Source organism: Diplotaxodon limnothrissa, linkage group LG17 (genome assembly GCF_057381915.1).
Source record: "Diplotaxodon limnothrissa isolate DT_005_m linkage group LG17, D_limnothrissa_male_GT1.1, whole genome shotgun sequence".
Lineage (NCBI taxonomy): Eukaryota > Metazoa > Chordata > Actinopteri > Cichliformes > Cichlidae > Diplotaxodon > Diplotaxodon limnothrissa.
Genome location: NC_140612.1, coordinates 16,133,253 through 16,161,146, shown reverse-complemented (window position 1 = coordinate 16,161,146; position 27,894 = coordinate 16,133,253). Strand labels below are relative to the sequence as shown.

General features: G+C 41.5%; 1 protein-coding gene across 5 annotated transcripts; it reads left to right on the top strand.

The window, feature by feature from the left end:
* Positions 1-1,144: 1,144 nt before the first annotated feature.
* On the top strand, positions 1,145-27,894 carry LOC146614768 (polypyrimidine tract-binding protein 1-like). Of its 5 annotated transcripts, none has more exons than XM_085375328.1 (15): positions 1,145-1,192; positions 4,978-5,011; positions 14,587-14,647; positions 15,147-15,319; positions 15,570-15,716; positions 15,807-15,935; positions 16,468-16,578; positions 16,659-16,833; positions 17,355-17,432; positions 17,870-18,012; positions 19,535-19,568; positions 23,022-23,114; positions 24,388-24,604; positions 24,704-24,781; positions 25,220-27,894. In XM_085375328.1, exons 1-15 carry the CDS (start codon positions 1,185-1,187, stop codon positions 25,350-25,352), a joined length of 1,614 nt encoding a protein of 537 aa, XP_085231454.1. In that variant the 5' UTR covers positions 1,145-1,184; the 3' UTR covers positions 25,353-27,894. The 5 variants fall into 5 exon arrangements, with proteins under 5 accessions (XP_085231454.1, XP_085231456.1, XP_085231455.1 ...); XM_085375329.1 differs by having other exon boundaries at positions 1,183-1,192; positions 4,981-5,011; XM_085375330.1 differs by lacking the exon at positions 4,978-5,011 and having other exon boundaries at positions 1,161-1,192.

Sequence of the window (27,894 nt, the reverse complement as noted above, 5' to 3'; positions counted from 1 at the left end):
GTAACTCTATTTTGAAAAAGAAAAGAAAAGAAAGAAAGCTGAAATGTGGAGATTACAGTTCTTTACACCCGCTTTAAAATGTCTGGTGTGGATGAGTTAGTGATTTTTAAAAATGTTTTATTTCTGTCAACCTCTTTAAGTTTACCTTGACCAGCAAAAAGCATGGGCTACCAGAGAAAAGTCTGAGCCAGCCAGGTGGTCTCCGTTTAAAAACACATGATCTATGTATGAGAATCTGTTGAATTATTTGTGTGTTCAGCTGTATCATTTTCAAGCACACAAGTAGGACATGGAGGAATTATTTATCAACCTGTTATATGACACCAGTTCAACAGGCTCCTGTGTGAAGCGCAGAAATAGGTTGATTAAAGTTGGATACCACCAAGTTCCTGCACTTCTGGGCTTTGTTATCATGTCTTGGGGACAGTGAAACACATTATTCCACACAATTTAAAAAGTCAAACCGGACCAAATTAAAATATATATTTCCATTACTTTGTGCTTCCTGTCTTTTATTGTTATTTTTTCTTTTAATCGTCTTGATCTTGGACTCTGGTACTTTGTAATTGATGTATTTTCAGATTTCACAGGGCAAGCACTGCTAGCCTTGCTTGCACGGAAAAGACAGGGTTACTACTATACAAAGCATCCCCCTTTTCCCCAGGTTTAAAGGTAAGAGGTTTTATTGTCGAATGAACAGAATGAACTGTGATTTACACCACACAATAAAATTCACTGTCACATACAAGCTAAATCTTCTAAATCCCCCCCCCCCCGTTTTCTGGTCAGTATACTCAAAATGTTTTTTAGTGTTTTGTCATTAATGTTGCAGATTCAAAATCAAATATAAAAGTGTTCAGGTGCCCTTTCGGACATATAATCAGTTTGTTTTGTCGGGACAACGCCCACTTTCACAGAGTAAAACGTGTATCCGTTTTTTCCCGTGAATGCGTGTATCTTACTCATAGCAAATCTTCGCTGGAATAGCGCTTCTTTGTTGTTGTATTTTGGGTCCAACCAGCCAATCAACGTACGATTTTGCCCATGAACGCCCACCAGTTTTGCGAGCCGTCCAATCAGCGAGTCCTCACGACGGACGCCATCTTGTCCGTTTAAAGCGGCGGTGCTCGGGGTCCCTGTTGGCTGCTGTTGGGACCTGTTGCTCTGTAGTTCCGTGTTGTGCAATGGACGGGTGAGTTATTCCACAGTCTCACGGTGACACTCCGCTTAAATGTCGTTTCTGCTCTTTCATGGAAACCCGGGAGCACCGGGGTTTGTCGGAGGCGCTGTAGTGTGCAGGGAGCGCTCCTGCTGTCGCGGAGTAGTCGCAGAAGTGAGTTTTGTGCTGGGAGCAGGAAGCGAGGCTAGCACAGTTAGCTGTGCTGTTAGCTCACGGTGGGCCGTGCTTTGCGGGCACCTACCTCTCTTTTCCAAAGTCCCACATCACGGCCGCACTGAAGCGCGACCCGGTTACCCGCTGAGGCTCTGCTCGGGGACGTTTTGGAAGGTTGTTGGTGATGTGTATAGGATACATGAGCGGTGAGAAGTAACCAGAGCACACAGGTTAGAGGCTCACGCCCATTCTGGTTTATCTTGCCAGGCAGTCGTTCACGTGAAACAGTAACAGTTAAAATTTAAAAAACTAATAAAAGCATAAATTAATAAAGTAGCGTCACTTGTGTCGTGTGTCCCGAAATATGGAGCTGGCCCTCTAATCCTTTAAATGCGGAAACTGTACTTTAAAGTGTGTGTGTGAGCGAGAGAGGACTGCTGTGAAACTCCTAATTGTCATGTTTCATCTGGAGTGCATTTTTAAAAGCTGTAACACACTCGTAGAAGTCGCCATCAGGAGTGTGCGTGTGTTGTTTTCTGGGGGTGATTTTGTTTTGAGTGTGTGCTCAGGTTTAGATGTAAAGTAGATGGTGTCTTGCTTTAGTCTGCTGGATTAGGGAAAGGGCCTAAAAGTGGCTGTTTTTCACAGAGTTCAGTTGCAGCGATGGTGAATAGGAGAAAGCAGCTTTGTTGGTGGAGGGAGGGAATGTGAGGCCTGTAAGCCTGCTGCTGTTAAACTGTGTGGACTGACGGGGAAAAATAGCAGCGTTATTAGCGTTGATCACACCGGTAGCTGTGTCCACTCATAATATAATGCGTGTCATTTCAGCTTCAGTCAGGGGGCTGTGGAGCATTCACGGCCCTGATGGAATATTTGTGTTTCGTCAGGACTCATCCCTGCCCCGAGGGCTCCTCTTCCAGCTGCTCCTCATTGAGCACAGTGGTGTGGGCCTCAGCCTGGCCAGCCGGTTTTCACTTGCTCTGGGCCATACCTTAGTGTGTAAAACGCGTTTTGTTTTTTGTTTAGTTTGTTCCAAGCTCTTTGTGTCATTTATTCATTTTCATATCGAGGCGTCTTTGGGTAGGTTTGTTCAGCAAACCTTTATTTTTGAGACTGACCCATTGTTTGTACATTTCCTCCAAAAAGCTGTGGGTGAAAAAGGGCAGGTTTCCTTTGACTTGCATCCGATAAATCAGTTCCACAATTACGTAACTCTCACCTCTGTCTACAGGCAAACATACTCTTTAAGGGGAAAGTGAGGAACTTGAGCATACTGGATGGAAGTTTGTGTGTTTGTGGGGGGGGGGGGGGGGGTGAACAACACCAACAAGTCATGTTTGGAGTATAGCCTGCAGTCCATGTTGATAAGTCAAAGCGGCAGCAGAAAGGATGTAGATATAGTACCTGTGTGTGAGAAAGTCAAACTGCTGTTCAGTGGACTTGTGCACTGTGTGCTTATAGTAGTGCTTTTAAATTTATTTATTTATTTTTTTTACACAAAGGAATTTCTTGAATTGGAATATAATTTATCGAGTAATTCGAAAAATTCTCCAAAAAAGTCTTTGCTTCAATTAATGCACGGCTCTGTAGCGCGCCGTTGTTACCATGGAAACAAGAACACGAGCGTTTCACCCCCATCTGCGATTAAAAACAGACCTGCAATGCAAACGCATTTAAGAGCAGCGTGTGAAAATAAAGTCTGAAAACATTAAGCCTCTAGTTTTAAACAGAAACAGACACACACAAGAGGCGGAGCCGTTACCGAGACGGGAGCTCACGATGAGTAAAAGAAAACTTATTTGTAGCATCCAAAACAGCAGCGCTGTTCTTGTAACCACCATTAAAACCTTTACTGGGAAAAAGCTCGCAGGAGCCCTTCATCAAAGCACCCGATTAACAAACTCCATATGTAAAGACTGTTCGTTTTACACTGAGATAAATCTGCAGTATACCTACAGAAGTTGTATTAAAATATGCAGATGAACTATTCATTCAGTCTGATACATGTTTCAATGATACAGCCTGCTGCAGGCTGTTGTTTTACATATAGACATACCGCAGCAGACAGGGGTGAGTCTAAAGGGGGGCATGGGGTGTACTAGACCATATTTATTTCAAGGCTTTTGTAACATGTTGTAACATTTTTCAGATTAAAAGTGAAATAGTGTAAAAAATTTTATTAATTCAGTTACATTAATATTTAAAAATATATAAATAAATTTTCTTCACAAGCCAATAAATGTATTTTCTTTAAAAAATGTATTTTCTTTGCAAAGACCTCCCAGAGCCCTCAAATAGTTTGTTAGCATTGCTTGACTTTCACGGCAATATCCGTGTATTCAAATGCATTGTAGTGCAATGCTGATGTCTCCACACGGATTTGGGATAAATGTCTGTGCGTTTTATTTTGTTTTTTGTTAGGAGCAGCTGTTCTGATAACTGTGACTCTACAGACTGTGTAACAGGGGCCGTCGGGATGCCACCATGTTCCCGACAGACAGGAACTAGAATTGAAGTCAAAGCTTAGTGTTGATGGACAGAAAGACACCAGCACTCCTGTTACCAAAGGAGCATCGTGTGTGTGTGTGTGTGTGTGTGTGTGTGTGTCTGACTGTGTTCACACCACGGGTCAGTACACTCTGTCAGTTCTCTACACATCCCGGCTTATCAAAGCCTGGTCATCTGATGATTTGCTGATAAGAGCTGATGGTTTGCTTTGGCAGTAAAAAAAAATTTCTTCATCTGTTCACTGTGAATCCATCACACTTTTTATTGATTTAGTTTTAGTTGAACTTGGTCTAGGATTTCAGTCCTATCCATAGTTGATAAAGCAGCTGTGGAGCACATTCGCATCCTGTATCTCCTGTACTGAGTGACCATATCCCATGTGACTGGCAAGACGCTTCAGCTGCTCAGTGTTCACAGCCGCCTTTACTGGTTGGTTGCTGGAGCTTTGTAATGATTTGGTCTGAATGAGAAATTATGATAGTGAATAAGCAATAAACACAAGTTTCGGGTCTTAAGTGCCTCAAGTGTTCTAATGTCCAACTGCAAAAATTGGTTTCAAAAACAGCAGAACTTCTCAAGCTTTTGGGTTGAGCGGCCACTCCTGTGACCTCTGACCTAAGGAAAAAGGTTGGTGATGGAAAAGAGGGTGCAGGGTTCAGTGAGGTGCAAGTGGCTCTGACTGGCTTCAAAAAGCTGCGTCTCAATAGGCAGCACCTCCACCGTCACCAAACTATTGTAGCAGTCAGAGCAGTTGGAGGCTGCGTGGAGCTAGTATCCATGTGCTGCTTGTGGAAAAGGTCTGCTTCAGACTCTGCTTCATTCTCTTATCACCGTTTGGATCTTGTATGAAAAACACTTGAGGTTGCCGTGAGGTTTTTATGGAAAAGGTGAGGTGCACACTGAGGCAAGCAGGTGCTGAATAGAGATGTCCCATCTGCAGGGCAAACCAACCCGCCGAGCTATCGGTCCCTTGCCGATCGCTGCTGCCTGCTCGGCCTCTCTCGGCTTCTGTCCACCTGCTCCCGCACAGTCTTCAACATCATCACCTTTCTTTTTCTTTTTTGATACCTCAGTGAGACTCATTCTGTGTTCGAGTTTTCCCTGGCTGCCTCTAACACGCTGTCTTTTCTTCACAGCAGTGTCCACCACGATATAACAGTTGGCACCAAGGTAGGCACCTCTGCTTCCTCCTCCTCTTCCTTTCTGTCTGGTTTCTTGCTTTGTTTGCTGCTGTGTCATCACTGAGTGTCTGAATAGATGGAGATGCTGCCATCTGGAACAGTGCAGAGCTTTCTCCTTTAATCGTTGTGGAGGTGGCTCCCTTGTCTGTCTTTTGAATGCCCAAAGCCCAGCAGTAATTTGACCTCAGGTACAGTCCAAAACTGGTCTGTGGATAATCAGTTTATTCAACAGCAACATGCACATGCATGCATGCACTCTTAAGCAGCATGCTACTGCTGTTGCACAAATCAGCCACTCAGCAAAGATCCTGTGGATGTTTGTTGTCATTCCTGTGGACTGTTGAAAAGTCCATCACATCAGAACTTTCACTTTGAAAGTAGTCTCCTGCAGTGAGTGCTTTTCAGGTTCTAGATGGGCTGCAGAGTGTTTTTGTAACTCCTAATCAAGTCTTCTCTGAGTCCACTCAGAGATGCTGTTGATTGCTAAAAAGCACTGACTAAACCAGCTGTGCTCAGAACACTCTCACAGCTGGGCAAAGGTCATGTGGTCCAGTTATGTCTAAGAAATGTGTTGATCTGGGAGTGTCTTGAACTTTACAAATCCCCTATTTAACCTATGTACAGTCTGATGGGAAAAATGGACAATGATGAAGTGTCATGTTGAAATGTCCGATATTTCCCTGTATTTCCTAACTGCTAAAAGATCTCGTCAGAGCCGTCCTCCAGCATTAGGGATAAGAACTAGGAATCCGTATTAAAATAGTCCAAGTACCAAATCACTAATACACAAACAGCAGACTGTTTTTCATTCTTAATTTGATGGCAGAGGTGATTCTCACAGGTGATTTTGTGTCCACGTTCTATGCTCTGCTTCTCCGACAATGAGGTCAGACACAGTGCAAGGACTCAAAAAGTCCAGAGTTAAAATCCGTAGGAGTGTGGTGCTGCGGCAGAAATGGTGCTGTGACATACTTGCTGTACTACATTTGAAGTGCAGCCGAACTCACTGACTAAAATGGTGTGAAAGTGTAAATGAGGCAACACGAATGTTGATCTGTAAATTATTGGATGTTGTTTGAAGGGAACAGCATCATCAACATAGCCTTGAAGCTCCAGTGCAAATACCAAACTAAAAGAGTGGTTTTCTTAGATGCATAATTAAAAAAAAAAAGAGTAATGGTTTGAAGCTCTTCCTTCAGTCGTCCTTACCAATGTTTGCACAAATGACAGATTTTCTAGTAGCTAGCTGGCAGACGCCTATATCAAACTCGTACCTGCTGGCTTTCGTGTTAAGATGAAGAGTGTGTGAAAAGTGGCTACAACCACTATTTTGTCCTTACCAGTGTTTGGAGAGGAGTATCAATATAGCCACATGTGATTGTAAGTGGTTCTTATATAGTGCTTTTCTACTTGAGCACTCAAAGCACTTTATACAACATGCCTCAGAAAGAACTTGAGCATAGAAAAAGTGCTTGTATGGCTGACTATGTAATAATTTTCACTATTAATATTGGTGTTAATAAAAAACTCCCCATATTCTTCATAACCCAGCAGTGTCAATAAGTTGCTATAAGATGATTCACAAATTTATTTAATAAGAATTTTCCTTTAGCTTATTAAAACCTAAACCTTGTCTGGGTTTAAAAATAAGTTGGTCTGAAGTGAAGTGCCTCCTTCGGCTTTAGTGATTGGCTAGTACACTATAAGCACAAATATCGTAAACAGTGACTCCCTGGTGTTCAGCAGGTCTGTATTCAGTCATTAAACTGGAATGCTGCTTGATCTCTCTGACTTTTCCGGCATTGAAGCCGCGTGTCAGATTACAACAAGTCCTCAGGTACATGACTGCTGCTTTTCATTCTTCAGGAGCACAATGAATAATAGAACATGATATTATAGCGGCATCAGAGACGTTTATTTGTAAGCAGTAGATGTGAAGTACTCATCCTTATTGTGCATAATAACAGGCAGGTTTTTATTCAGCTGCCTTGAACATGCAAACCTGGAAAATAAGTCAGTGTTGTAAGAAATGCAGATGGGGTGTGGATCTGTGACCGTGACCTGCGGGGGTTTAACATGTACTTATTAAATGGACTGGTTCTTGTATAGCGCTTTTCTATTCCTGAGCACTCAATAGCTTTATACATCTTGCTTCATTCATCGATTCATACAGGTACCACCACCTAATAGAACGCGCTAAAAATGGAGTCGACCCGTGCCGACCCGATCCGAATAGGTACTAATGGAAAAGGCCCCCTTGACAGCATCAGCACATTACCCTTATCAACACTAATTTCTACATAAACGCATCCTTATTCTTATTCAGGCCATTCAAGGTAGTAATCAAAACTAATCATGGTGCTAATTAAACATTGCATTAATTTTCTATTTTACACATTTTTTAAGGCAGCAGCTGTCTATTATTTTATTGAGTAATCTACTGATTATTCCATCGATTAATCGGGTAAGAAATGCTTATCTTATTAATGAGCAATAATAAATATTCATTATTGAGAATGCATCAAGATGCCATATTAAAGTCAAAATTTTTAAAGAAACGATTTTCTTGAATGTAAAAATATATAAATGATGTCAAGTACAGTCAAATAAAAATAAGACATGAAATGTACACTAAGGCATAAAAATTAACCTTTACTCTGTGTTCTTGGAAGAGTTTCTGACATTAATAGGAGACAGGTTTTTGTGCTGCTGAAAACGGACTTTATGATAGTGTAGATGTTGATCAAAATTAATAATAATAATAATAATAATAATAATAATAATAATAATAATCAGTCGCTCAGTGTTTTACTAGCCAATGTACATTTTTATTGGCTTGTGAAAAAAACATTTTTCTGCATTTTTAAATATTAATGTAAATTAATTAATAAAATATTTTACACTATTTCACTTTTAATCTGAAGAATGTTTCAAAAGCCTTGAAGTAAATATGGTCTAGTACACCCCATGGCCCCCTTTAGACTCACCCCTGTTTGCTGTGGTATGGCTATATGTATAAAAGAATGGCTACTGTCAGTCGTCAGTTGATCTGCATATTTTAATACAGCTTCTGGAGGCATACTGCCGATTTGTCTCTATGTAAAACAAATAGTCCTTATTGGATTTAAATTGGAGTTTGTTGATCGGGTGCTTTGATGAAGGGCTCCTGCGAGCTTTTTCCCAGTAAAGGTTTTAATGGTGGTTACAGGAACAGCGCTGCTGTTTTTGGGTTCCAGAAACACATTTTCTTTCACTCATCTCGAGCTCCCGTCTCGGTAACTGCTCCGCCTCTTTACTCTTCTGCATGTGTGTGTTTAAAACTTTAGGCTTAATGTTTTCAGACTTTATTTTCACACGCAGCTGTTAAATACGTTTGTATTGCAGGTCTGCTTTTAATCGCAGATCGGGGTGAAACGCCTGCATTCGTGTTTCCATTGTGACAACAGAGCTACAGAGCAAAGAAATTGTGCCAAATTTTTATTTGTATTTTTTTTAATATTAGAATTACTTAATAAATCATTGCAGCCTTATTATTATTATTAATAATAATAATAATAATAATAATAATAATAATAATTATTATTATTATTATTATTATTATTATTATTATTATTATTATCATCATCATTTTATAAATTCAGATTCTTTGGACCACTGTTTGCACGGTCCTACCAAAATAAAGTCGCAGCTTGAGTTGAAGCCCGGCAGTTCATGTGATTCTAGTTGTTTTATTAAGGTTTCTGTTACCGAAAAAGTATTGCTCACAGTTGTGAATGTGTGTGACATCTCAGCAGCCAATACTCACATTCCTCAGGTCACTCTTTGGCAGTCACGTTCAGTGTGTTTGTCGATACAAGCTAGAATCTAAGCCAAAATCACATGAAGGTAACAAATAGCTGCGATCTAAGAGCAGGAGGAGATCTGAGAAGGAGGGATGTTCTTTGATGATTACAGCTCTCCTGTTTCTTTCTGTCTTCAGGCAAGTCATTTAAAACCATTCTGAGCTGGTATTGCATGTATTCCGTTAGAATACGTGCAGCACCTTCATACTGCTGAAATTGCAGCGAAGCAACTTAATCATGGTATTTATTGTCAATCAATCACATTTCTTTAATTTTGATCTGTGTCAAACAATTACCATGTCTCCTTTATTAGGCCATGAGGCATCAAGCTGTAATGTTTAAATGCATCTAGTCAGAGCTCTAATGGCTGCATTCATAGGGATCATTTTGTGCAGAGTTGCATGGTATGTGAAATACCACATTTTATATAAACACTCAGAGCCTGAAGGAGAAAACATGGCAGATGGGTTCAGCTTTCTTAATGAAGAAAGCTGAGAACCACTGTGGTGATACCTTCTATCTCCAAAGCCCTTTTTCCATTAGTGCCTACTTGGATCGACTGGTTTCCCATTACAATCTTGTACCACCGATTGTGCGTGGTCATTGTTATATCAGCATGTCTGAGTTTGATGTCATTATTTTGCAATGCGAATTTTACAACAAAGGTGGATGTCGAGGCGATGATGTACCTGCTGCTTGGCCTGTGACTTTTCATCAGACTGAGGAATACGGCATTGTTTTTTGTGGCCATTTCCCTGAGAAAAATGCAGGTACTATTTTAGTACCAGTTATTATGACCTAATGAAAAACCCTGAAAACCATGGCAGGTCGATCCGAGTAGGTACTAATGGAAAAGGGGCTCAGCTGGAGTGTTAGGTTTTATCAAGCCAGCCACCACAAAGCCAACACTGGCTGTGTTTGTGTTGAACTTCCGCTACGATCAGAGGGGAATACTACATTGGGATCCTTGTTTTGGAATGCTGTAATTCTGGGACGATCAAGATCTTTCCCACATGTGGGAAACTTCCTGACATTTGGCTGATATCTGATTATCTGCATTCTGGGATGTTTGAGCACTCGTCGACTGTGAAGAAGAACACCCTTTAACACGAAGCAACTTCCTTACGAGCGCCTTGGAGAGAGAGTCAACTATTTGTCCTACCTGGTTACAGGCAGGTTCTAGTGCTTCTATGACTTTGTCATCGACTCTCGGTCCACATTCCATCATGGAGAAAAATGTACTTTTCCTAATGACTCACTGTAGAGTAATGTGCTTTACCTGAATTTGAGTGATGGATGAGTGGAAGACCTATTGCTTTAACGTTGTCTTAATGTGTTGTCTTCATCCCCTTTGTCTTTGTTGTCTGCGTTGTCTTTGTCACCTTCTTTCTTCTCTTGTACTTCATCCTCCCCTTAAAGTGTTTTTGGGGTGAGTCAGCCATTGCGTTAATCACTGGCAGGCACATAACTAAGACAAAAACAACTCCCCCTCAGTCTAAATGGATTACAGTTGGGCACATAATGATCATCCAAACTCTGGTCTGTACATTAGTGATGAGCTTTCCCTGAGTTTATTCCATTTGCAGTATGGCTCCAGAGGAAGCAGCAGGTCCTCTGTAATTACATGTGGATAAACAGAGTTGTAGTTTGACTGTAACAGTCTGTCAAAACCAGATGTCTGTGTGGATGCACACAGCTATGGCTCTTTTGTTTTGCTCCTCAGTTATGGGGCAGGCTGGCAGTTGGCATCTGTCAGACAACAGATGGAGATGGCGATAGAGGGGCTGGATGGGGTGGCACAGGAGACAGAGCAGGGCTCAGGTTTCTGCAGCTTTTTATTATTCATCTGATCACGAAGTTGACAACAAATTTGTGAACATAAAACCTCCTGCTTGGGCTCATGTATGAGGAAAGATTCTGGCAATATCAGAAACGTATTTTGGGGGGGCGGTGGTAAATCTGCTCACATATTGACACTGAGCATGAGCAGTGTCAATGTGTGTGTGAATGATAGAAAGTGCTTGTATAAATGGATGTGAATGAGGCAAGTTGTGAAAAGCGCTATATAAGAACCAGTCCATTTAATAAGTACATGTTAAATCCCCACAGGTCATGTTCCACACCCAATCTGCATTTCTTACAACACAGACAAACTTATTTTCCAGGTTTGCATGTTCGAGGCAGCTGAATAAAAACCTGCCTGTTATAAGCAGTCACAAAAATACAGTTTACAAAGCTGTAGGCAACTGAAAAGCTCAGGAGTTCGAGTGCTTCGGATGTTTTGTGATAAAGGTAACTTGTAACTGTGCCAATGTGTTAATTGTAACTACATAAACTTTGTGCAAATTAAAGGTTCTTTAAAGAATTTAAAGTGACGACTTTAGCCTGAAGTTTGGTGCACAGTAGAATATGTAGGACATGCATGGTGGTGTTTTAGTAGTTTTGACTTTTGAAAATCTACTCTCAGTAATAACATTTAATATTGAATTAAGGTCCTGATTTGGAACAACATCTATAGCAGTGCTGTCTTTACCTCTTCTAGTTGAAACACAACTTCAGAGACAGACACACAGCTCGTCCTCACTAACAGCTAGAGTAGTTAACGTTCATAACACTGAACAGGACTTAAGGAGAAAGTTCAGAGGTCAGTAAAGGTCCTGTTTCATTAACACTGAAGTATTAAAGGGTCTTCATACATGTTAACCTGGCTGACACATATGGTAACATTAGCCGTTTACTATTAGCAATTACATGATAGCTACATTGGGGGGGGGGCCGTGGTTTGATCCCCAGCTCTCTGTCCTGGTCGTTGTGTCCTTGGGCAAGACACTTCACCCACCACCTACTGGTGATGGCCAGAGGGGCCGATGGCGCGATATGGCAGCCTCGCTTCTGTCAGTCTGCCCCAGGGCAGCTGTGGCTACAGCTGTAGCTGCCTCCACCGGTGTGTGAATGTGAGAGTGAATGAATAGTGGAAATGTAAAGCACATGGAGTGTCTAGAAAAGCGCTATATAAATTTATTATTATTATTATTAGCCATCTGTTATCATTAGTACAGTGGCTAGCAGACTGTAGTTGGATAAAAGAATCATTATTGCAGGCTGAACAGGTCACAGATGGAATATTGAGCGTTGTTGGTGGATTAGTGGATTAGATACATTTAGAGGCTGTCAGGCTGCTGACTGTACAGAGCAGTGAGAACTGTGGCTGAACTAATGAGAGAGCTCAGAGTGTGATGAACTCATCCAAGCTAATAAAGAGTGAAATTTGGAGAAGAGGTTTCAGAACTGAGCAGTGTGACCTCACGGTTGTAGCCAACTGTGGGGTCACTTTTAAATAGCTGGCAGTGAGCAGTTAAATCTGTCCCAGTGAGTGCATTTAAAAAAAAATATATATAGATAGATAGATAGAGGCAGGCTCTATTTTAGCATAACTAATACCACACTCCACAAAGTTGGTACTTACGGATTTTGGAGCTGCAACCAGCTTTCAGTGTTGGTTTTTCTGGCTTAAAGTTCAAGTCAAGGTGACGGTATTTATATAACACGTTTTAAACAACGAAGTTGACCAAAGTGCTGCACATTAAAAAAGTATATAGGAGCTTCTAGCTGTGAGGCAACAGTGCTAACCACTGTGCTGCCCCTGATATAAAATAAGATGAAATCAAACGCATTTCACACGCAGTACTCGAGCTGACTTACCTTTGTTTGAATGATGACTTGTACGCGTTGACTCCACGGACAAGGTACGAAAATATGTCAGACTACGTCAATAGCGGTTGGTCTTCAGGGTTTCCACGGCCGTATTTCATACGGGTCCATGTTTCCAATGCACATTATTTTCTGCAAGTACCGCTGCTTCGCCTCTGGACGCAATCGGTCTCTATACAGTCCATTCTCTTTTGAGCTGCTTTTAAGCATCTTTCTTGTAGTCGTCGTTCCAACACAGTGTGTTTGTTTTGATTCGTAGACCCCGAAAATGGCGCCGCACTCCCACAATGCATTGCGGTGTGACGTCAACTCCAAAGTCCTATTACCGTGAATGGTATGATATGGTCCAGCCCTACCCAGGTGCCAAGCTTTAAAAGTAGGCAATAAAATCTTAAAATCAATACTAAAACGTACAGGAAGTCAGTGAAGGGACGACAGGACCGGGGTAATGTGTTCATGCATTTAAACACCTGTTAAGGGCCGAGCTGCTGCATTTTGGAGTAACTGCAAGTGGTGAAAAGATCACTGTTAATACCAAAGTATAGGGAGTTGCAGTAGTCCAGGCAGCAAGTGATAATGGCATGAAAGCATTGTGTGCTGGAAAGGGCAACGATTGAGCTTAGCATGTCTTTTATTGTGTGTTAGAAAGTGTTTAGGCATAGTTAATGGTGCTGTATGATTGTGTGTGACTGGGTGAATATGACCTACAGCAGAAAGGTGCGTTTACCATTCATCTTGTTTTGCTTTCTAAGACTAAGACATGGCCGCTATAGACTGTTTCTTTATTGACATCTAGTGGCAGCAGCATTACTGTGTGCCCCTCAATTCTGCTTATTTTCTACAAGTTGTGTAGTTTTCTTCCCTTTTGCCTTTTGCTGTAAATGTTGTACCCACTGTGACCTGGGAAAAAAACAAACAAACAATCAAACTGTTAATCGATGTATCAGTTACACGGCAGGGGGACTAAACGACTTTTGGATCAGACTCTGAGCCTGTCAGCAGAGCTTAATGTCACGGTGTACAGTTGGTGCAAAGGATAAAGAAGTAGCTGTCTGATCACATTGTTTAAACCTAAAACACGAAGTCAGTGGAAGTGCAGTCCAGAACCTGCCCCGGGCTGGATGATGTCAGGTACAGCTCAGGGTTCTGCAGAGGAAAGCAGGTTTTAACAAACCTGGATGTGGACTTCACTGAGACAGCTTGGGTCACATGTTAGCAAATAGTTTTACATCCTGTGTATGTTCGTTTGTATTTAGGCAGTTTTACAAAGGGGAAACAAATATGTCATTACTTTCTATAATATGCTGTAGCCATCTGCCAAATATGATGACTATTATTTTATGATATATTTGTAATATTTTTATGTATTTTTCATTTATTTTATTATTTTTATTGCAACTGTTGTAACAAAAGTATTTTCCACCACCATAATCATCATAAAGGAGATATAAATGAAGCCCTGGTACCAGGACTCTCAGAATTTTATCCCAAAAGTCGGTGCATGGCTGTTTTGCAGAGCAGGTAGACGGAAGAGGAAGTGCATAAATTAAATGCAGCAGCTGGGGTCTGTGTGCTCTTGTGCTAACCAGCTGTTGTCCAGGAAGGCTTGGATTACATCTAAGCGATGCACCACTTAGTTTAACTTGAGATGTATGAAAATCCCAACAGTTGTAAACAGTTTGAATCCTCGAATTTTTTGGTTTGATGGCGAGATGTCTTTATAATTAAAGCCGTTGGACCTCACTTGTGTGGAACTGCAGTTTAATCACAGAACTGTTCTAAAGTTTTGCTAATGAAGAGCAAAAACAGGATCTCATGCAGGCGAGAGCTTTTCACATGTTTGGGACAGATTCATTCACTGCTCTTCATGAAATCTTCTCTCGTCTGTCCCCGTCAAAAATGCAAAGGCATCACTTCTTGTTTGGTATCCTAATTCTGTCCTGTCATGTATAAATGAGGTGCATACTGACTGAGGAGAAGAGGTCAAACTGAAGTGCTTCTGTTGTTTCAGAGAGGATCTGACGAACTTTGCTCCAGCGTCTCCAACAGCCCTTATATCATGAGCACCACAGGTCAGAACCCACTCTGCACACGCGAAGGTGTTTGTGTCAATGCACAACTTTTAATGGACAATATTAGCTTATTGAGTTTTGAGTTATATGTTTTTCCAGACATGGGATGAAGTAAGGGGTTCATAGTGTAAGATGACTTAAGATTCCTGACTATGAATGACACAAAACTCCTCTAGAGTCCAGGAGTGAAAATATGTATTTAAAATGATCAGAAAAATAATTATTATTCAGATTTTCAGACAGACTATCTGCACTCTGAAAGAACAGATTGAAATATCCATTAATCTCATATAAATACTTTTTTTTTTTTTTTTTTTAAATGTAAAAAATATTGGACAGAAATGGTTTCATGCCGGTTTACAGGCGGATGATAAAGACAGAATCAGCAGTGTTAACACAATAAGTTTGAAACACCACAAACTGATGGGAGTGTTCAGCACCAGGACTCCTGTCTCTGCTTTGATTCATTTAATAAAAAACGGTTTCCTCTCCTCTGTAGCCAATGGCAACGACAGCAAAAAGTTCAAAGGTGACATAAGAGGTCCCAGCGTGCCATCCAGGGTCATCCACATCCGTAAGCTTCCCAGCGACATCACAGAGGCGGAGGTGATCAGCCTCGGAGTGCCTTTTGGAGACGTCACCAACCTGCTGATGCTCAAAGCCAAGAACCAGGTACACACTACAGCGTCCTGTGAGAGTGTATTTCTTTTCCATCCACAGTTCACAGGATCCAGATAACATAACTTAGTTTGGTCGCGTCTCAAATTGAGATGTGTTGTTTTTGTTTTTTTTTTGTTGTTTTTTTAAACATGTACAAAGAGACACTGATCAATACTAAGGCTCTCAGGTCTACAGATCTGTGTGTTGAGGAACTGCATCGTGAGCAGAACTTACATGTTCTGTGTCTCTTGTCTCTTCTTAGGCCTTTTTAGAGATGAACTCAGAGGAAGCAGCTCAGAACCTGGTGGGTTATTACTCCACCATGGTGCCGATCATCAGGCACCATCCAGTCTATGTACAGTTTTCCAACCACAAGGAGCTCAAGACTGACAACTCCCCAAACCAGGAGGTAACACATACTACTGTTAGCGTCTTAACAGCTCCGTCCCTCTGCTAGCACCTTGTTAACCCCCCCCCCCTTTCCTCTCTTCTCTTTCAGAGGGCTCAGGCGGCTCTTCGGGCTCTGAGTTCATCTCACGTGGACACGGCGGCGGTGGCTCCGAGCACAGTACTGAGGGTGGTGGTGGAGAACCTCATCTATCCCGTTACCCTGGATGCTCTGTGCCAGGTATCCGTAGTGCACCACAGCAGTGTGCGTGCATGTATGTAGATCACTGCTTTGATCAAAGTCATGACAGATGGAGAATAACTGTGAACCGACTGTTCTAAAGTTCATCTATAATAAAACGGCAGTTAAACACGCACCTTTTCTGTGCTTCGCTCTACCTGTTTTACTCCAGCATCAGGTGTTTGCACTAATGACATGCTGTCAATTCCGCTAAGAAGTAGTTAAGTAACAAATTACTTTAGCAGGAAAAGAGAAGATAACCCGAGCAACACTCGGCACAAAACAGAGCAGCAACACAAACAAACCAGATGCAGCATAAAATGATGACCTGCAGTACAGGTTGGTTAGCAAGAGGCTTGCAGATGTGCAGCAACTCTTGGCAGGCTAAAACAACATAAATGAGATTTAGCAGTTTGGTGTGCAGACGGTATGGTGATCAGCTGATCTGTGGGGAAGAGCTGAGCGTGATGTTGTCCTGCCTGTTGGATTTGGTTTATTTAGTGACTAAACTAAGCTGCTGTTTGGTCCTCAGATCTTCTCAAAGTTTGGCACCGTGCTGAGGATCATCATCTTCACAAAGAACAATCAGTTCCAGGCTCTGCTGCAGTATCCGGACGGCGCGTCAGCCCAGGCGGCCAAACTGGTGAGCATGATGGTTCCCAGTGCTTTTGTCGCTTCTACTAAATGGTAGAAGTAACGAGTGTTACTGCTGCGCTGTTTCAGTCTCTGGACGGTCAAAACATCTATAATGGCTGCTGTACTCTGAGGATCAGCTTCTCCAAACTCACCAGTCTCAACGTCAAATACAACAACGAGAAGAGCCGAGACTTCACCAGACCAGACCTTCCCACTGGAGACGGCCAGCCCACCATGGAGCATACGGCCATGGCAGCCTTTAGTAAGATCCCACCATACTGATGTAACATCACTACAGCTGTGCTCAGCTGAGGCAGAAGAGGGGAAAAAAAAGTACTACACCAGTGGAACTGAGGGACAGATTTAGTATGGAAGTTGTTCTCTGACACACACAGAGACACTGCAGACATGACATGTGAGTCAAAAGGGCATCAGAATGCTCTCAGTGCTCGTTTCAGTCAGTGAAATGAGCAGAAACTCAAAAGAAGATCAATTACCAAACTGAATCCTGCAATACTACTCTAGATGGCAAGAATAAAAATACTGAGTTGAAATTATCATTCTAGTTGTCTGTAATAACCTAAACTGATTAAAGTCCAGTAAATCAATTCAATTCAGTTTTATTTAGAGATACTGCACGAATGGGGGGAAAAAAGCAGTCCTACATATTTGTTTAATATGTGCATTGAAGGACACATCCTGGTTAAAAATTGTATGATTGATTTGTGGTGGAATCTCACTACTTTGCTGAGTTAAAATCCAGCCGGTGTTTCTTGTCTGCAGCTCCAGGCATCATCTCTGCTGCACCGTACGCTGGAGCCACTCACGCTTTCCCACCAGCCTTCACCCTGCAGCCTGCTGGTGAGTGTCAGTGCTAAGAGAGGATGTCTGTTAGATGACACACACTTTGAAAAGTGATCACCTTGTTTTTTGAGAATGACCTTTGCAGCTGCAGACAGACCCAGCAGCTGAGTTATTGTGATGAAGCCTTTAGAGGGTTTTCAGTTGCTTATCCTTAGGGAGGAGTCTACGCGTTCCTTATCAGTGTGGAAATAATGGTTAGGTTCAGGATCACTGTGCATGGGAAACCTGTTGCATTCCCTCCTTCCTCTGCACCTGAGGAAGTTAGGTCTCATGATTTAATTCAGGGATGCAAATATTTTCCATATCAGTTCATCTGCAATTATCATTTGTTCTCCACATACCAGAAGTGTTGAAGCCTTAGTGTATGACTGTGGGTTGTGTGACGCATCTCTGGCAGCTTGCAGATTTTTGTTTACTTGTCTCAACTCTCCCAGTGTCCTCCCCCTATCCAGGCCTTGCGGTCCCCGCTCTGCCCGGAGCCCTGGCCTCTCTGTCCCTCCCTGGGGCCACCAGATTGGGATTCCATCCAATCCCTGCTGGACACTCTGTCTTGCTGGTCAGCAATCTCAATCCTGAGGTTAGTGATTGTCTCCCTACAGGCTGTTAATTCATGTATCTGATTGTATCTAACCTGCACTGATGTCACCAGTCTTGCTACAGCTTTGGACTAGCCTGCATGGTTTTTTTTTTTTTTGTTTTGTTTTGTTTTTGTTTGTTTTTTTAGAGGATTTTGTTTTCTAAAGCTTCAGTTGGTCTGAACATTCAGTATTTTGGACATGGAGTGAGATGTAAAGTGTTTTCAGTGCTCTGTTCCACCTGGATTTTAAAGTTCTTCATGTTTGAATCAGTTAGTGGAAGTGGAGCAGTGAGTGCACAGGAATTAAAAAAGGAAAAAAAGGCAGCTTGGATCACAGCTCAGCTGCAACGTGCACAGCGGTGGTCCTCAGAACCGCCTCTCTCTGACACGGCTTGATGTCATCTGTGGTTTCTTCACCACTGCGGTTTATTTCTAAACGCTACCACATAATCCACAGCTGTGAGCAGCATACAGGCCTACTGTGACCAGTATGACGCTGATGGACTGTTGAGCCACAACATTAAACCTACCTGCCTAGTGCTGTACATGCACCAGTCTGCAGTGTTGGGATACCAGTTGACTAACTCATCAGGATGCTGATGGTGGGTCTGCCTCCCACTCCAGTCCATTTTTGATCAGATTAGGATTAGGATCTTGGTCATGTGGAGCCCACACCCTCTGGTTCATATGCCCAAATAGAAAACATGTGACTATTGTCAAGCAAGTTCTTAACAGTCCAACATCCCCAACAGAGTGTCACTGTTAGGGATGTTCCCAATCTAATGGAAGGGGTTAAGCATTGTCTATACAGACACTCCGTCTTTAAAATCCATTTAAAAGCATTCGTCACATTCTTAAATGTGTGTGTGGCAGCAGTCACGTGCCTGTGTACACACTGCAGTGATCCAGTAGTTATGTCCCTCTGCTGTGACTCAGCCAGCTGTTCATCTCCTACATCAAAGTACTGCAAGGAGGAATCCATGGTACTGAATAGGCCAATCACTGTCCTGACCTGACATTTAGTGGCATTGCAGGGAGCTGCAGGTCAGATACCCCCTGCGCTTACAGCATAGGAATGTTGTAGATTTGCCACTGCAGCAGAAATCCCCACTAACAGAGCGGTGCACCTCAGTCTGGTTGTTAAATGATGGGAAATCTTTCTGAATTCTCATCATTAAACGGTTTGACTTCATGTTTGTTCGTCTCCTCTGACACTGATGTTTTGCTCACAGATGGGTTTTGCCTTTGATTCGGGAATTTTTTTTCATATTAAACTATGTCATGACCCCTCCCCTACCACACACACACACGCCTGTGCACTCATGTAAAAATGTTGTTCTCATATTGACATTATCTGTATGTGATCCCTCCTCCAAAGGTAATTAACCTTCTGATTGACCCTGCACCTGTCTTTTTTCCCCTTTAATTTGTTGCCATGGAAACACCTCGGACCCTGCACCTGTCCTGCCCTCCCACCTTTACCTGTCCTGTCCCTCCGCTGCCTTCTCTGCTGTCTTTAAAGAGAGTTACGCCCCACTGCCTCTTTATTCTCTTCGGTATGTTATTACTAGCTTCTTATTTTGAATTATCAGTACCACATGGTTGTTCTGATTTAATTTTTATTAAAATTCTGGTTTCTGTTTGGTTTTTTTCCCCCTCTTTTTCATTATTTTTGGTTTAATGAAAAATGGTGTGTACTGGTCTTGTCAGATTTTGTGTGTTGAATTGAAATTTTCACAATATTTGCAGCTTTTCCTCAGTGGTTTTCTTGCCAAAAAAGGTCATGTTTGTACAGAACCCTTCATTTCTTACCAAGTAGAAACTAAATAGCAGTAGAGGCTTTTAAAGCCTCTTCTAATTTTCAGGAAGTGCATCCTTTGGTCAGATGAGATGAGACTACACACTGCTTGTGTTTGGAAAAAGAACGTATACAACCTGAAGAGCACTGTCCCCACGATGAAACCGTGGGGGGAGTATTATGATGTGGAGACGCTTCAGTGTATCTGGAATTGAAACAAAACATACGTCACTCTCGGTGAAGAGCCAAAGTAAAGTTTTTGACTGGCCTACACAAAGCCCTGACTTTAATCCCATTTAAAAGTTTTGGGGTAAACTGAAGACCAGCGTCGATGCAAATAGACCACCAAATGTGGAAGATCGTGAGACTCTTTGTGGTACAGCACCCTCTTTGTAACTGACTTTACCTGGCAGTAGTCTACAGCTTCTAGCAATAACTCACCAAAGCACTTTATTTCTTTGTATGAAAGGAGCTATACAAGCTATATACATACCAGTCCATTCAAAAAAATGAGTCTTCAGTGTGGCAGCTCAATCCTGGGGATTTGAATCAGGGGTGTGCAGTAGTTTTCTGTTATACATACACTACCAGTCAAAAGTTTGGACACACCTTCTCATTTAATTGTTTTTCTTTATTTCCATACATATTTATTCATGCTTTGCACACTCTTGGGATTCTCTCGATGAGCTTCATGAGGAAGTCACCTAAAATGTTTTTCCAGCAGTCTTGAAGGAGTTCACAGAGATGCCGAGCACTTGATGGCCCTTTTGTCTTCACTCTGCAGTCCATCTCAATTGGGTTTAGGTCAGGTGACTTGTGCAGCACTCCAACACTCTCCTTCTTGGTCAAATAGCCCTTACACAGCCTGGAAGTGTGTTTAAGGTCATTGTCCTGTTGAAAAATAAATGATGGTTCAACTAAACGCAAACTGGATGGAATGGCATGTCACTGCATTGAACTTCAGTTCTTAAAGTAATGATGAACTGTTGTTTCTCTTTACTTAGCCGAATGGTTCTTGCCACAATGAGTTCTAACAGTTGTCAAATAGGGCTGTCAGCTGTGTACCAACCTGACTTCTGCAGAACACAACTGATATTTCCAACCTGATTACCGTAAGAAGGCAAGAAATTCCACAAGTGGATCCTGACAAGGCACACTTGTGAAGTGAAAACCATTTCAGGTGACTACATCATGAAGCTTATTGAGAGAAGGCCAAGGGTTTGCAGCACTGTCAACAAAGCAAAGGGCAGCTTCTTTGAGGAATCTAAGACATATTTAGAGTTATTTAGTATTTCTTTGCTACATAATTCCATATATTTGACATCTTCAGTATGTATCTACTATGTAGTGTCGCGAAATCGATCAATGTAGAGCAGTGTCACAAACCACGGAGGCCCCAGAAAAGTGCAATCAAACGTTGAGTTTATTAACAGCCCGGAGAAAACATCAACATATGTCTTCTGACCAAAATACATGTTGTGGACACTTATAAAGCAGTGGGGTACACACCCCCCATGGCGTCAATGACAGATTAAAATAGGTTCCAGACATTAGTCACAGTTAATCGTACATTTTTAATAGCTATAAGCAGACATAGAACTTCTTTTCTATAACAGCTTCCATACAAGGTAATAAACTTCAAGCCCTCAGGGTCTCTGAGGCTAATTGACTCTGATCATCTGTTACCAAGTAGAATAAAATATAGTGAGACACCAAATGAGTTAAGGCCTCAGGCCAGACACATTCCTAGATTATATGTATTATATGTACTGTAAGCATGCATTGCAGTTATCCTTCTATGTTCTAGTTTCCATCAGCATGTATCACCTGGACAGTCACGCCAGTGAAGCTTAAGACCCTTAATGAACTCAACATCAACTCAAAATAAGCACAGATATGCAATGTGTATAAAATACTTCCAACCGTACTTGTAATAAAAGTTAACATAATGGAAGGATCCTCAAATGGACATCTTCAATAAACAACTGTAATGCAGTATCAATACTGTGAGAAATATTATTAGATGAAATAATGCTGTAAAGAATGTTATTAATGCAGGTATAATGATGCAGATTATATGGCAGCAATAAAAGAATTTCTGTATCTCCACAGTAGATAGTAGTTAAAATAAAGAAAATCATTGAATGAGAAGGTGTGTCCAAACTTTTGATGGTTAGTGTATATGTGACTAAGTTGTAGTCTGAATGCTTAAAAAAGCATTGAAATGGATATGAAGCCAATGAAAGACAGAACTGAACGCTGAAAAGAAGTCTGTGGTAATAAGAGTTGGAACATTACTAATGCAGCGCTGCATTACTGCACTATTTATCTGCAGAGAGTAGTTTTACTCTCTGCAGATAAATAATCCTTGTATTTAGCCAGAACACTCTGCAAAGAACTTTTGTCATATTTTTGAGATTTGCAACATTTTTACAGTTTCATAAGAAAATCGCTCAAGAGACAGTCATCAGCTGAGGGCACTCTTCTGTTTTCTAGGACATTTTGGCAGTAATGGGAATTTTCAACACAACAGGAAACACTTTGCGTTAATGTGTCGTGTTGTTCTCGAGTTCAGGGTCCAGCTCTTAGACGAGCGCTGCCTTTCAAACTTTGTGCTCTGAGTACACAGTTATCATTCAGTTGGAGTCAGAAAGTTTGAAAGCAAATATTTGCTTTAATTCTTTAAAAAATGTAATTTTTAGTTTGGGCCTAACACTGTGAGGAGCTGCATTTATTGTGTCTTGTCATTTGATTGTCTGTTTTTAATTTTGCATGCTGGGGTTTCTTACATTTTGCATGTCCTCAGTGCTCAATCAGTGCTTTTGTTTTATTATTTTATTTATTTAGTTTTTGTCCCATAATTCATAGCTCCTACACGTTTTTGTTTGTTTGATTTTGTTTTGTTTTGGGTTTTCCCCTCTGACCCTTAATTTTCCTCACTTGAATTTTCCTGTATTTAACCATTCAGGAATTCCTGCTGAGTTCACGCATTTGTAAGTTCCTTTAGTCATGTTTGCTGCTGCTCCCCTCACTTCTGGGGTTTGTATGCAGCCCTTCAAACACAAAAGCCATATTTGAGCATTGAGACAGAGGGTCAGTCGCCTGGCAGGCTGCAGTCAGTCCAATACACATCTTCCTGTAGGGCTTGGTGGCAGGGAGGGTTGCTTTTCTATTTCCTGTGTGCCAAATAACCCGGTCCTCTTTATTTAAGGTGTCTATGGAGATGTCATGAGAGTGAAGATTCTGTTCAACAAGAAAGAAAACGCTCTGGTTCAGATGTCTGACAGCACACAGGCTCAGCTAGGTAACACTCTGATTTTGAGACACCTGAGAACCACACATGTGCAGAGTATTAAAAGAGTTAGTGCTGCTACATGAGTGTTGCAGAAATGTCTAAAAATGTGTTGTTTCTGCATCTTCTAATTTTAAATGACTGATGAACCCAGATTGTCACAGTGGTCTTTCATCTACCATAAAAACCATTCTTAGTCTGGAGTCTACAAAACTAATACCCTCATACCTCTGCTGGTGCACTGACGGGGAGCACGTCATGGGTTGTTGCTATTTTGTTGACGTTGCTCTCAGCCATTAATTAGGCCCTCTGCTGATTCCCTCAGGTCTTTTTACCTGCCCAATTTTAACATACTAAAGAAGAACTGACTAAGGCTGACAGTCAAATAAACTGGTACTGATACAAGTTGATAATTGTTGTGATCAACTTGTGATCTGTGAACACGACTCTCAACCTCAGCTTGGCAACAAAACACATTCCCAAACTGAAGTGTAAAGTTTATTCAACATCTGAAATGTTGTCGTGAGCATTGGGTTAAGCAAACGTGTTTCATTATAAAGTCAGTTTTTGTATTGTATTGTATCTTTATTTCAGACATACAGGAAAAAAAACGATATATACAAGTACACATACTTGCATTTAAATGTACAAATACAAATATATATGTAAATACACGCACGTATGTGCTCAGACAAAACAAAAAAAAGAAAATAAATATAACGAAATAGTCTAAATGACATGAAATTACAATTATTAAGTCTGAAATGAAGTAGGGAGAAGTATAATATACTTATTAGTCCCTACCCCATGTTCAACATTCTATTGAATCCCACTATTCATTGTTACCCCTAATTCCCATCATCACTTACCCCACACAATAAACAAGGAATGAAGGACATGTATTAACATAGCTACAGTGATAGATACAATTTAGTATAGTTACATATACAATGGGTGATCAACTTTATCAGTTTCATATTCTTCCAAAAGCAGTTTTTGAAACATCTTTATGAACTGACTAATGATTGAACATTGCTGTAGGTCCACAGGAAAACTGTTCCACAGTTTTACCCCACAAATGGTAACGCAAAAGGTTTTAACCTTTATCCGTGCTTTATGAGTCTTCAGATTTAATTTTCCCCTCAGTTCATCAGAAATGCTCTTGACTCCAGACTAAAACAAAAGGAAGAGATGAGGAGTGTTCATTGCATTGGAACAGTGTCTCTAAAAGGAGACCAGAAGAACTAGACTCAGGCTGTAAAAGGCTGTGTTTGTATGTGTACAGCCATGAGCCACCTGAATGGCCAGCGGCTGCACGGGAAGCCTCTGCGCATCACTCTGTCCAAACACATGAGCGTTCAGCTTCCTCGCGAAGGGCACGAGGACCAGGGCCTGACCAAAGACTACAGCAACTCCCCCTTGCACCGCTTCAAGAAGCCCGGCTCCAAGAATTATTCCAACATCTTCCCGCCTTCTGCCACCTTACACCTTTCCAACATTCCGTAAGTCCTTCAGCTTACTCCAAACTGAGAGGTGCAGCTGACCCCAAGATGGGGAAAAAAAAACTGCATTCCTCAAATCTACTTTGCTTGTGTTTGTAGCCCCTCTGTGGTTGAAGATGATCTGAAGATGCTGTTTGCCAGCTCAGGAGCCGTGGTCAAAGCCTTCAAATTCTTCCAGTAAGTCGCTCCTTTACTGTCTCAGCTTCTTAAACTCGTGGCTATTGATTCGTGTCATCCATTAAAAAAAAAAAGAAGCCCTGCACACCCTTCGGTCTGTTTGTCTGTCTCGTCGTGTTAATCTGTTTGATTAGCATATGTACAAGTCCTTGTTTTCAGGAACATGTTGTGAAAACACATTGTGCCGGCTGATGTTTGCTCCTATTTATTTCTTAAATGGCCTGTAATTGCTGGCCAGTCAGTAAATGGGTTTGGTTGTGGACTTTGTGCCCCCTTGCAGTAAAAGACCAAAATCTCCTTCAGTCTTTTAGGCTCCTCTTGGAGTGTCCAAGCAGCTTGTTCAGTGTGTGCGGTACTATTCATCCTTCCCCTGAATGTCCTGTTGTTGCTTTGCCTCAAAACAGTCTGAATGGAAGCTCTTGTTCATTTCTCATACAGGAAGGACCATAAAATGGCTCTAATCCAGGTGGGCTCTGTGGAGGAGGCCATCGAGTCCCTCATAGAATTCCACAACCATGATTTGGGAGAGAACCACCACCTGCGAGTCTCCTTCTCCAAATCCTCAATCTGAGCCACCATCTGAATCCTTAGAGTCAGCACGACAGTATCTACCACACTCCAATCATTCCACCACATGTCTGTAGAAAACACAGAGTCTGGATTAATGTTAAATTATTATTATTATTATTATTATTATTATTATTATTATTATTATTATTATTATTATTATGCTTCTGCTTTTTTTTTTTCTGATTCTTTGCCTTCTGACAGAATTAAGGTCTCTTGAGGAGAAATCTGACTTTATTCTCTCAAATTTTATAAACTAGAGAATAAAGTTGTAGTTCTGACCTGTTCAGGCTTTCTGCAATAAAGCCGGAGTTCTTCGGTTAGTCAGAATTCAGACAGCAATGTACTTTTTTATCTCGCCTTTGGGCTTTGTTCCCACACCGAGGGATCAAAGTCGACCTTCTTATCCAAAGATGTTACGTTTTTCAGATTCAGACTTTTACTTTGATCTTAAATTAGCCCAAGTTTTACACGTGACCCTGTTCCTTTTTAGCTCTCTTTAAAAGTTCCAGCTCTGCTTGTAAACGATCAATCAGAGGTCAGATGTCCGCTCAGGCCTGCAGGTCCAAGTGTGGCCCCGTAAAGAGAAGCCTGGCTAGACCTTCACATGATCCCTGTGCCTTATTCCTGGAGTGTGAATGACTGTGATTATGTCATGTTTAAGAGAAAGAGGGGGAAAAAAAGTGAAAAGGTTTACTGTTAATGAGCTGTATTACAGATATATCTGCGTTTTCTGTCTCTAGTGTTTTGTACCACTGTGTTACTGTAGTGTGAAACAAGAACTGATTGTCTTTTTAGCAGGTTTGTTGGGTCTTTAGTCCTAAATGCATTGTTTTTCTTTTTGATTTCTATATTTCTGTGTTTGCAATCATGTGTTAATCAAATGTTGTAGCAATATTTTAATCATTCCTGATATAACTGTTTTTGTGTTAGGTTTTTTTTTGTGAGCTCGGCCTTTCACGGCGTGCAGACGAATGTTTTGTCTAGTTGGTGAATCTGGTCAGGTTGTCTTGTGTGTCGCCTTTCTGGATGGTTTTATTTATAAGTTTGTGATCCACTACAGCTGAAACCAAAAATGGCCTTCAGGATGCAAACAAATATGTCTGCCTCAGGTTTCTGGTTTTATGGACTACAGAAAGACTGCAAGCTGTTTTCAGCTTTCTTATTTTCCTGTGAGAATGCGGAACGTTTTTATTCATTTCTTAATCGCAAAACCAGATGTTTGGAGTGCCTTTGACGCAGCACTGAGTTGTAATCAGGCATTAATTTATCTGTATACTGATGTGACAGTTTGGCAGGGAAGAAGCCCACAGTCCTCCGAAACCATAAAATGCTGGTTTGATCTGTTTGTGTCTTAATATGAATATTGTTATTTTGTCATTCCAGCTGCTCAGATGTTCAACTGAACTTCAAAAAGACAAAGATTCTTCGCTGACCATGGTTCATTTAAACAGGTTCATTGTGGTGCCTTCAGTAGAGCTGGGAGGGTTTGTGTGTTCACTTTGTCACTAGGTGAGGAGAAAATGGTGATTGTGTCCCTGTTTACTCCCTCCCTACATACCCAGACCAAAGGTCCAGGTGGGCGGGTCATTTCAGAGTCAAACAAATAAACTAGCCGCGTTGCACCTGAATTTGAACATGACAAAAGCCCCTTCTCCATTAGTACCTACTCGGATTGACTCGCCACAACCCGACTCGGATCGACTGGTTTTCCATTACAATCGAGTATTACCTAATGTGCGTCATCGTTGTTATAGCAACCCCTCCCAAGGCCCTGTGATGTAATTAGTATGCGACACAAACGCTGCAACAAAGGTGGCAGTTGAGGCAACAGTATACCTGCTGGTCAGTCTGTGGCCTTTTGTCAGACTCAGAACCACGACATGTTGTTTTTTTTTTTTTTTTGTTTGTTTTTTGTAGCTATGTCACTCGTTGCTGGGTTTCAAAAGTGGCGGTTTAGATTTTTGTGAATGAGACGGTCTCATGACTCATCAAATGAAATGACAGCACTGACCAGCCAGTCGGTGGCATGCAGTCTGAAATAACATTTAGTACCTGTTTGGATCCCTTTGAATCCCTGCCAAGTAGGTACTATTTTAGTACCTGGCATTAGGAGCTATCACCTAATGGAAAACCTGGCAAGTCAATCAAATGGAAAAGGGGCTAAAGGTACATCTTACGAGGTCCCTGCACGTTGTGATTACGGAGTTTGTATGGATGTGCTGTGTGTACCACAGTGTCAGGGACCTTCACCTGTCAAACTGATAGACGTGCTGCATGCTGTTCATCACTACATGGAGGCTGGGAGACATATTAGGACACAGTTCCCTTTAATCTATAACTGCAGCCTTTCCATTGGGACAGATCCCACAGGTGACTGGAATGCATCACAAAACCTGGTCAGGTGAGGTGGGAATGGGACCAGTCAGTAACAGGAGGGAGGGGCATTCAGCTGTACATACACGTTTTATACCACAGTTCAGTGTCTAAAAGGCGATTGTCAGTTTTCTATCTGATGAAATCTGTATATTTTGATTAAAGTGTGA

Coding starts and splice junctions, on each gene's coding strand:
- LOC146614768 (XM_085375325.1), top strand. CDS start 1,232: ATGTCGTTTCTGCTCTTTCATGGAAACCCGGGAGCACCGGGGTTTGTC. Junction 14,648..15,146: donor TTATATCATGAGCACCACAG/GTCAGAACCCAC, acceptor TCTCCTCTGTAG/CCAATGGCAACGACAGCAAA. Junction 24,605..24,703: donor TTACACCTTTCCAACATTCC/GTAAGTCCTTCA, acceptor TTGTGTTTGTAG/CCCCTCTGTGGTTGAAGATG.